Genomic DNA, 11,450 nt, shown 5'->3' with positions numbered 1-11,450 from the left:
TTAAAATGGAGTTCTCCTTATTCTCTGTTTCTGTTCCCTTGTGAAGGATGTAAGGCTAAGATCACATGTTCAGCAAAAACACCGTTAGTGTTTCTGAGCTCAGCCCGCAGGGGTTTGCACAATAAAGTCTGTCTAGGGAAGGAAACCAGATGGAATGTGTAGCTAGGGCCTTGCTGTACTGTGCTCCAACTCAGCACAGGTGGGTTCTGCAGGAATGAAAGCTCAGCTGCCTGTATACACACAACACCTACATCCCCCCCCCCCACATACAGAGTCCTCCCCTTCCTTTTTTTTTGGTCTTGACGGAATGAAATCCCCAGAAAAGGCCTTAATAGTAGTCTCCGGGTGTTCCCCGAAGGCTACCTTTCCTTTCTCTGCGCTGGTGAAAGACACGCGTTTCGGTTTGCCTCGATTTCACGTCGAAATCCACGTCTGTGGACCGGTCTCGCCCACCAGGCTGTCTGATTAACAGAATAACAGAGTTGGAAGGGACCTTGGAGGTCTTCTAGTCCAACCCCGCCCCCTGTTCAAGCAGGAGACCCTATCCCAGGGGTAGGCAACCTTGGCTCTTTTATGACTCATGGACTTCAACTCCCAGAATTCCTGAGCCAGCTATGCTGGCTCAGGAATTCTGGGAGTTGAAGTTCACGAGTCCTAAAAGAGCCGAGGTTGCCTACCTCTGCCCTATCCCATTCTGAACAAATGGCTCTCCAAAGATCCTGGTTGCTTCCCCCTCCTTCCTGGACCCCGAAGACTTATAAACTTGCCACTTTGCCCTCCGCTACTTCTCTGAGCGTGCACACACTTTTAAAGAAAAATCCCGCGCCGATTTTTTGCCCTCCAAGCATGCCCTCCTCCTCCCGCTGCTGCCTGGCGTGCAAGCGGCTTTCCTTTCCTGCCTTTTCCCCGCCGCCGCCGCCGCTTCAGCCGAGGCAGGCTCTGCTGTTTCAAAGGGTCGCCTGCCTGGCTCTGCCGCGTCCCCATTGGCCGGATGGGGCCCTCCTTCCTGCCGGGGCTGCTGATGTCAGCCACGCTCTCACACCCTTGCTAAGCTTGCCGCCGCCGCCGCCGCCGCCGCTCCTGCTGCTGCGGCAGAACCTCCTCGGCGCGATCAGCCCCGACCCGGAGCTGCAAGGCTCTCCGCCGGGGCGAAGCCAACTCCGCAGCCGATCCAAGAGCCGGGCAGACGCCGCTCTTTCCCTCCGGAGCCCGCCCGACAGTCGCCCGTCCGGGCAAAGCGGAGGGCGTTTGTTTACCAGGCGGAGAAAGGCAACGTTAGCGAGCCGCCTTTTGTCTTGGAAGGAGGCATCTCCTTTGGCGGCGGCCGATCTTCCCGGGGCCGGAGAGGCGCGCGTTGCTCGCTTTTCTAGCCGCTTTTGCCCGGACTTTGGCTTCGGGCAACATGTCTTGAGGCTGAGGCGGCTAAGAAATGCCTCTGGTTGTAGCGGTCCCGGCGGATGCCTTTGTATGATCGCCGCCCCCTTTGGCGCCCGAGCCTCCTTCGGCGTGTGCACGTGTGAAAGGCTGCAGCGCCTGACCGCGGTTTGAAGCTGCCAACCTGGAAGATCGGAGCACAGCATCGCGGGGTGTTTTCTCCGTCCTTCTCCCCGGGGGCTGGGTCAGCCTGCTGGATGGTGTCAGCGGCGACGTCTACGGCCATTGCCAAGCAGGCGACCTCCGGGGCGCTGTAGACCGTCGGCGGCTTTGCATTTGCAGGATCGGGGTGCCCCCGTGGTTCGCGTTTCTCCTGAACTGCTGGTTTGCATTGAATGTGTCGGAATATGCTCATGAAGGAGTACCGGATCTGTATGCCTTTGACAGTTGAGGAGGTGAGTGCGCGTTGCCTAATACGGGCTGAGTGGAGGGTTCCTTCGGAGGGGGGGGGGAAATCGGCGGCGATCCAGTGGCTTTTTCACGGAGTTCTTTTTATTGCTTGCAAATGCATAGAGGAAACCCTTGTTCTGCAAAAACGTGGATGTCAGGGACAGTTGAGATGCATTAGAATCTCGAATTGGCCACTCAGCTTTGCTATGGGGAAAAAAAACACGTTCTCGCTCACATACTTTGGGTGGCCCTGATGTGGGTTGCAATTAATGTAAGAAGAATGTATTTGGTTACAAAAAAACTAAATTAACAGGAAAGCATTCTCTCTCTCCCCCCCCCCTTTATTTCCATTCCCCAAGTTTATTTAGCTGATAATGCTTGGACGTTTCTATTATTTAAACTTGCATTCTTTAAAGAGGGCTTGTCACTTCCAATACGTGGAATAAGTAGCCAGCGGTATTCGACTTAAAGCAATGCGTATCATAACATGCGCGGGCTGCGCTATGATGCCTAAATTGAAGCGGGTGGCAAACGAGCATGACGGCGTAGATGTACATACAAGGGACTGTTCATGTGTAGAATGCAACAGGTTTCAGGGTCATACCAGCTGCAGTTTTAACCAGTCTGATAATATTATCTCTTTTTTCCTTCCCTCTTTCTATTAGCCTTCTCTGTTTGGACAGTGAAACTGAAAGGTTGTAATCTGAATCGGAGAACAGTTTAAATTACGGTTGCTGCCGTAATGCCAGACCAGTCAATACCATTCAAGTTTCTTTTTCGTCTATATTCTTTTGGCGCTGCCAAATACCGTAAATTCGGCCTCTCCTTCCTTCCTTCCTTCTTTCTAAATATGCTGTACGCCACAAGGGGGCGCGTTTTGGATAGAATTCTCTCTAGAGAGCGTTATTCTTTTCCTTTCTGTTTAATGCAGATACATTATGTACGGTGAGAAGAATCCTATTTGTAATGGGGGGGGGAGAGATAGATAGATAGGTAGGTAACTTTTTACTATGGTAATACTTTATTTTGGCTCCTTGGCAAGATTTATAATGATTTTTTGCAGTTGCATAAAAACTAGTTTAAATATTCTGGTGGTGCCACGATTTTTTGCAATTTGGGTCATGAGAAAATGAAAATGTAGATGTCAGTCATATAATTCATGATTCTGCATCTATATGATTTGAGCCAGCCAAAATTCAGTGCCTGTGACCTATTTTGTATTTTTAATATGGGGGAGGGGGCGGCCTGGATGTTGTATGAACTTTCCTTCAGCGGCTTCTTGGGGTTTTTTCAGGCTTTCTTGGAAACCAGCATTCTGGTAGTTGCTAACTTAGAATAGCAATTCTAAGTTGCTGTTCCTTAAAAACTAATGCATCTAACCTGTGTGGCTAATGTTCCCCTTTAATTTCTCAGTAGTTAAATTTTAACACCATCTCTCCCCTTTTCTATTTCAAAACTTTTACAGCCTGGTTGCCTGGAGCTTGTCACAGTCAAATGAGACAAATGGCTGTTTACAAGCCTGATTTAAAATGTACTTTAGTTCAATACAGAGGACCAGTTTGGTGCAATGCTTAAGGCAGTGGGCTAAAAACCAGGAGACTTTTGAGTTCTAATCCTGCCTGGGGCATGTGACTAGCTACTTCCTCTCAGCCCTAGGAAAAAAAGCAGGGCAAATTGCTTCTGAAGAATCTTGCCAAGAAAACTGCAGGGACTTGTCCAGGCAGTCACCAGGAGTGAACACTGAATCAAAGGCACACACTCACATAGACACAAATAGTCCTACAGAACTATTTATTTACTATAAGTAAAAAAGCCAGATCCTCAGTTCTTTGCACAGGTGTGAAAAACATTACACTTCCCTTCCTTTCCTGACCCAGGGTAATGTCTGAATTTGCAAATTGTGGTTCATGCTTTTCTTGCAGAATACCACTGGCACAAATAATTTTCCATTTTGGGGAAAAACACAAAACAGGTTTGTTTTTAAAGTGAAAGAAGGAAGCACAGAAAAGCTCAATTCAGTTCTGGGGCTTGTGTTGCCAAATAAAAATTTTGTATCCTATATGAACAAACATTAACTTTTGGGTCTAAAAATATGAATCAGGAACAAAACATCATGGATTTTAGGACAATCTTTATACAAGTATCGTCAAAGGATTGTGTTCATGATTGTGCAAGGTAAGATTTTTCTATATTCGCAAAAAGTATAGGCATACCATTCCCACTCATGGAGACTCATGAATCCTACTCTCATCCCTGCTTCTAGAACTGGGGTGGAAACTCACCAGACCTTGAGATGTTTGTTTTATTGGCCCACTCTCAAGGTTGCAGGATTTCCGTTCTCCATACTACACCCAGCATGGCCAACGGTAAGAGGATGCTAGAGGACCACAGGTTGCCTCTTTTTATTCCAGGAAGCTCTTGGCACTCAGCTTGCCATCTTGGCTGCTTGTACAAGGGGATAAAGTTCAGTAGTCTTTACTTTGAATGTGTCCTTCAAATTGTGCTCCGATACCAATCCTAGCTTAGGATCTTTACAATCATACCAAGAATGAAACAACTAATCCTTTATGCAAATATAAATTCTCTACTCCGGAAGACTTTGTGGTTTTGAATTGTGCCCATGCTATTGAAAAACCATAGCCGTCAGCGACTGTACTTTTTCCTTCATCAAATACTGGGAAATGTATTTAAATTAGTTCTTCCTGGTATTCTTTACTTCAGTCTCAGGAACTATCACCTTCTCGTTAATGCTTGGAGTCTTTTGCCATGTTGTACTATAAGCAGTGCTAAATGCACAAGTACATTATGTGACTAGGCTTGTACAACAAGCTGTAGTTTTCCTTGGATCCTTGGTTACTAAGTTGCTTTCCTTTTATTTAAAAAGATGGCTATGAGTAGCTGACCTTTAAATCATCAAACTGGACTTTTTTCTTGAATAGTTTGTGTATTTGCTGTAATCCCCATGTGACTTGAGTCAGATTGGGATAAAATATCAAAAGCTCAGACTGAGGCTGCTGTACTTACTTTAGGATAAAAATTCTGGTAAAATTTCTTCCCAGATGGGAAGAAATTAATATAGGAAATCTAATTTTGTTAAATTGCTGATTATATGTTGACTAGGGATCTCCTTATTTGGTTTACATTGGTTTACTTAAATACAAGTCCTCAACTTACAACAATTCATTTAGTAAACTTACAGTGGCATTGAAAAAAGTGACTTATGATCATTTTTCACACTTAATAACTGTTGCAACAGCTCTATGATCATGCAATCAAAATACAGATGCTTGGCAACTAGTTCATATTTATGATGGTCACATGTGATCACCTTTTGCAAGCTTCTGACAAGCAAAGTCAATGGGGAAGTGATTCACTTAATAATTGTGGCAAGAAAATTCATAAACTGGGGAAAAAACTCACTTAATAATTGTCTCTCTTAGCAACAGAAATTTTAGGCTCAATTGTGGTCGTAAATCGAGAACTACCTGTATTGAATTTGGAGCAAATTCTGTCACACATTAGTATTTCAAACAGATATTTACATAATATCCTTTTTAATACAAAAATACTCTAGGTTGGAAGCATTAGGCTGCTTCCTGGTAACTATTAATGTTTGCTTACAATACAAAAAGTCCTTTTGGCATAATTAGCATTTAGGATTGGAAAAAAGTCTGAAATAAAATTTCCCTAAAGATTTAATTGTTCCTGTTTTTTGTTCAAGTTCATGGCATGTAGGCAGGGCTTCCTCTTAACACACTTCGCCAGACTTCCGCTAAGTTACAATGCTGTCTTAATTTCATGATTGCTTATAAAAATAATTTTATCCATCCCTTTCAGAAAGCAATAGAAGAGCCTTCATGGCAGCTGTCAGAACTGATAAAAAACAATTCATTATAAATGAAGCATCACAATGAAACATGCAAACTAAACATAACTGAGGAGCAAAAGAGACATAGAATAAAATATTCAGTTATTGGAACAAATGAAATGCCTAGCATGGTAGAACTGAATTGATCAAATGATTGAATTTCATAAAAAAAAAAGAACCATCCGAGCTTCTCAGGAATTCCAAATCTTAGATCCTGGATCTACAAATAATTCCCTATTCAAACGGTGTCATTAGAATCTTAAATGAGCAGTACTGTTCAATGCAGAACATATTTTGTATTGCTGTTAATGTTCTGCTGGTCAAATGTACCCATAAATTACTGATGTCTGTAGCTCTCATGAGCTGGGTGATATGAACTAATGAAAGAAACAAGATTCTTGATGCAAAGCCTGATGTGCTTCATGACGTCTTAAACTGAATACTTGGCGGTGTTGCTGGTTGGATAACTATGATAATTTACAGGTAGTCTTCAGGTTACGGCTGCAATTGACCCAAAATTTCTGTTGCTAAGCAAGACGGTTAGGGTTAAGTGAGTTTTGCCCCTTTTTTGTGGCCTTTCTTGTCACAGTTAAGTGAATCACTGCCGTTGTTTTATTAGTAACATAGTTGTTAAGTGAATCTGGCTTCTCCTTTGACTTTGCTTGTCAGAAGGTCACAAAAAGTGGTCGCATGAGCTCAGGACACTGCAACCGTCATAAATACATGCCAGTTGCCAAGTGTCCAGATTTTGATCACGTGACTACGGGGAAGTTACAATGGTCGTAAGTGTGAAAATAATAAGTCACTTTTTTCAGTGCTATTGTAATTTCAAACTGTCACTGGATAGGAATAGATAGATAGATAGATAGATAGATAGATAGATAGATAGATAGATAGATAACCTTTATTGTCATTTTTTACTGTGGGCACATTGGCATACATTAAAAATAAAATTTTGTTGCTTTCTCTCAAAAGTGTACACATACATAACACACATTTAAACATTAAACTACCTGTACTTACTTGGTGAATTTCCATGTTGGAGAATGGATTCAGTTTTCCCATTCTTAGTTCCATATTGAACCTTAACTTGCCCATCAGAGTGGCTCTCTTCCATCATTTTCTAGCTACAATCATTTGGATCAAACTTCTCAGTTTAGTCTTGTTATTAAAATGGCCACCTTGTAATCTATTTCCAATTGATCTTGGGAAAGTGATGTAGCTCTATAAATTATTTAGATAGGGAATCTGTCAAACCTCCTCTTTAATTCAAGGAAGTGGAGATACATGGATTTTTCAAAAGGATTTTTTTTTAAAAAAATTCTATTTTTTCTCCCACACTTCTTAACCACTCATGGGTATTTCTGTTTGCCACTTAAAAATACTCAAAAGGGATACATATTACATTGGCATATCTTTTTGTTATTCTTGCATGATATTTTGACAATGTTCCAGGATATTTTTAGGATGCTGCAAACTTCCCCCCTCCCCTTTGATGTACTCATTTTTATTTCAAACATGTTTTATGTTGATGACAAGCTGCCAGCAAGAAATACTCTAAAATTCTCTTTTGCTAGGTACTTGTAAATTTCACCCAACCCCCCAAATTATTAAAGTCACCTTTGCACAAAGTTATATTTAAGCCCTGCAGAAATGAAAGATGGAGAGACTTCTGATTATTCTAAAGACTGCTGCAATTTTCATATCTTCCCACTTTGTACAATATGTGCTTACAAAGGGTACATAACTTACTAATGCTTGCCCTAGGGAAAATATATAGCCATATCCCCATCTGGTACCATTCTGCCTTGAAAGCTGCTGTGAAGATTATAGGTAGTCCTCAACTTATGACCACAATTGAGCCCCACATTTCTGTTGCTAAGTGAGACATATGTTAAGTGAGTTTGGCCCCATTTTGCAACCTTTCTTGCCAAGTGAATCTATCTTCTCCATTGACTTTGCTTGTCAAAAGGTCACAAAAGGGGATCACATGACCCCAGGACACTATAACTATGTAAATATGAGTCAATTTTCAAGCATCTGAATTTTGATCACGGGCCAGTGGAGATGCCACAACAGTCGCAAGTGTGAAAAAGGGTCATAAGTCACTTTTTTCAGTGCCGTTCCAACTTCAAACAGTCACTAAATGAACTGTTGTAAGTCAAGGATTATCTGTATTTAATTTTAATAGAGAAACACACTGCATTTAACTCAACTGCTCTCTTGACCTCTGCTATTTACCCATTGAGAAATGCATTGTAACAATGCTAAGTGGTGTGGCAACTACATTTACTAGGCTCTAAGAATAGTTTCATTCAAAATATGTTTTAATGTATTTTACATTTTTGAGAGTCTTGCCTTTGTATTGACTTTCTTTTGATATCAGATACATCAACACTACAGTTTTCGGATTCAGATCTCTCTCTTATTTGATCAATTTGTGCCTAAGCCTCATTAGCTATAATATTTCTGCATCCATACAAATGAAGTTATACTCCATCAGAAACAAAAACCCAACCAAGATTTATTTGGTCTTATATGTTCCAGGGATGATATCCATTTCATTATTGAACTTTATGCTAAAATTGGCATTTCTATACCCCATTGCTTTTGAGACACTGAGAATTGTAAACATTGAGATTAGACAAAAATGAGATAAAAGAATAGAATGTGATAATTACCTTATTGGTTGTGGGTATTCAAAAGCGGAACAGAGCAAAAGTCCATTTTTTTCCATGTAACTTTACCTGCAGGCATTTTGTACAAGAGCAGCTGAATTTCAACCATTTCAGATTTTTCTTCTTGGAAAAGCACAGAATAGAATCAATTTGATGTAGTATTGGATTAAGACAGGAGACTCCCTGCATAATCATTGCACCAAGTAAGAGAGAGTACACGCACACACAATCTCAATCTCAATCTCTCTCTCTCTCCCTCCCCCTCTCCCTCTCCCTCTCCCTCTCCCTCTCCCTCCCTCCCTCTCCATATTCCTAATCCTACCTCTACCCCTATCTCTCTTTTGGGATTTATGTAACATCTATCTATCTATCTATCTATCTATCTATCTATCTATCTATCTATCTATCTATCTATCTATCTATCTATCTATCTCATATGCTACCCAACTCTGCATGGCTTACAAAGCATTTCAATAAATGGAATACATAAAGATAGGGCAGTACGAACCAGCAGGACTCATGTTTGAAGGAGTGTCATCCTCTAGGCCAGGGGTGGGCAACCTTGGCTCTTTTATGACTCGTGGCCAAGGTTGCCTAACCCTGCTCTAGGCCAGTGTTTCTCAATCTTAGCAACTTGTAGACGACTGGTGGTTAAAGAATTCTGGGAGTTGAAGTCCACACAATTCTGGCAGTTGAAGTCCACAAGTCTTAAAGTTGCCAAGTTTGAAGACCCCTGATCTAAAAGGCTCCTCCACAGACTGAACTTGTACTTATATGGTGGCCCCACATAGTCTTTCTCTTCCTTTGCCGTATTGGGTTTGCACAGCTCAAATAACAACATTTCTCATTTGTGATTCTGGAGCACTTTAGAATAGGACATTTTCCCTCTTGGGGGTTCTTACCTCACCCCACTGCAGGTAGTCCTTGACTGTTTGAAGTTAATAACGGCACTGAAAAAAGTGACTTACAATCATTCCTCACACGATTGTGGGTGTACCCTTATGGTCACATGATCAAGACTCAGAGGTTTGGCCAACTGGCCTGTATTTATATGATGGTTGCAATGTCTGAGGGTCATTTTTTGTGATCTCTTGACAAGCAAAGTCAATGGGGAAGCCAGATTCACTTCACAGTTGTGTTTCTAACTTAACAGCTACAGTGATTCACTTAACACTTGTGGCAAGTTAGGTTGTAAAATGGGGCAAAAGTCACTTAGCGACTGTCTCACTTAGCAACAGAAATTGGGCTTCAGCTGTGATTGTAAGTCGAGGTCTATCTACGCTTATGCTTGGAGGTCTCTACTAGCTTTCATCTATCAGCAATCCCCACCTTAATCTTTCTGGTTGGTTTGAATCAGCAAAAGCCATCTGGCTCCATTTTTGTCGCTTATGTAAGGAGCCTGCATTGAACTCTTGCTCTGCCCCACTGCCCTGACCCTGGACTCAAATGAGTCATTTCTCATTCATCACCCCCTCTGCCACAGCTTACAGTCCTGGCTGCAGCTGTTGGGGGGGGCGGAAGCTCCTGCTGTTTTTAATGAGGCCATCAATACAGCTTTTTGGAGGAGGGGAATTTATACGCAGGAAGGCTGGGCAACTTTCTTCTCCTACCAACAGCTCACATTTCCCCCCCCACAAAACAGGCAAACAACGCCTGTTAATAAACAATTTTTAGTTATGGCATGAGTAAAAGGCAGTTGCATAGACATACCATTAATAAGAAGGTTGGGTTATAAATAAGTAACAAGGTGTACAGGAAGAGAAAAGAGAACTGAACTTTAATTCTCAGCTTATCCACGTAGCACTCCTCATAGTCAACTGTTAACAAACATGACAGTGAAAATGTATTCAGTCTCACACGAGTGCTGCCATCTGTAACTGGGGAGATTCTGAGGTAAAACATCAGCATCCTAGTCCCATGTAGATTCCAGCCCTAAAAATCTCAAATCGAAGCCGGTAAATAGAGAACATATTACAGGTGGTCCTCGACTTAATAACAACAGTTCCCTTAGTGGCTGTTCAAAGTTACAACACTGAAAAAGAGCAGCTTATGACCATTTTTCACACTGATAACCATTACAACATCCCCATTGTCATGTGATTTATATTTAGATGCTTGACAACTAACTCATACTTATGATGGTTGCAGTGTCATGGGGTGATGTGATCATCTTTTGCAACCTTCTGACAAGCAAAGTCGATGGGGGAAACCAGATTCACTTAACAACTGTATTACTAATTTAACAACTGCAACGATTCAGTTAACAAATGTGGCAAGAAAAGTCCTAAAATGGGGCAAAACTCACTTAACAAATTTCTCACTTGGCAACATAAATCTTGGGTTCAGTTATGTGTTTGGGTGATTCTACTCTGTTAATATGCATGGACACATTTATAAATACAGATTAATCCAAGGTCCCTTTCAACCCTGTCATTCTGTGACTAAAAGTATACATTTCTAAAATGATGGTCTTTTCAAAGTTTCCAGTTCCTGTATTGAAACAACTCCAGTGGGAGAAGTGAGGGGATTGTACCTCAGTGGCTGTTTACATGCATCACACCAGGCAGGGGTTCTTCAGTCATAATGGATTAAGTAAATCACATTTACCTAGGTTTGTGCTGTCATGTGCAAATTATATTTTGGGTTCTTCCTCAAAGCCATATTAATATGCATTCCTCCAGTGACTGAATTAGCAAAAAGATAATTTGCACTGATGCAATAGTCAAGCTCTAAGGTGCCTCAGTAACAACATTACTTACAAGTGGTCCAGCTCTTACAACTTTGCGGACAATTTAAGAACAGCGATTATTGATGTTTTATTCTATAATAATATCTACAATCTAAATACTTTTTTCCTCCCCCCTGCCATCAGCAGCACTGATAAAGATTATCACTTTTTCCCCTTAAAATATGGGGTGATCGCCTTGGGGAAATGTGGCTGAAGCCTAGAATGTGAGCCATCTTCAGGTTTTCTGAGTAACAGTTACCAGCGTGGAGATGCTCCACCTTTGTAGCTCTGGGTTGTTTCTGAACTCAAGTCTGCTGGTTTTCTGGAAAACTAGTGGAGTTGGATTAAAAAA

The 11,450-nt window shown here is 41.7% G+C and overlaps 1 protein-coding gene across 2 annotated transcripts in view; it reads left to right on the top strand.

Annotated features, from left to right (window-relative positions):
- Positions 1 to 912: 912 nt before the first annotated feature.
- The window catches only part of PITPNC1 (phosphatidylinositol transfer protein cytoplasmic 1), a 191,313-nt gene continuing 180,775 nt past the window's right edge, over positions 913 to 11,450 (top strand). For both annotated transcript variants that reach the window (XM_081321871.1, XM_081321872.1), the window contains exon 1: positions 913 to 1,829. In XM_081321871.1, the coding sequence (XP_081177997.1) occupies positions 1,770 to 1,829 (60 nt within the window). In that variant the 5' untranslated portion in view covers positions 913 to 1,769. The remainder of the gene's footprint in view (positions 1,830 to 11,450) is intronic.

This window comes from Vipera berus (genome assembly GCF_964194415.1).
Source record: "Vipera berus genome assembly, chromosome: 2".
In the NCBI taxonomy this organism is placed as follows: domain Eukaryota; kingdom Metazoa; phylum Chordata; class Lepidosauria; order Squamata; family Viperidae; genus Vipera; species Vipera berus.
Note: the sequence above shows the minus strand (reverse complement) of the source record. Positions and strands in the feature narration are given on the sequence as shown.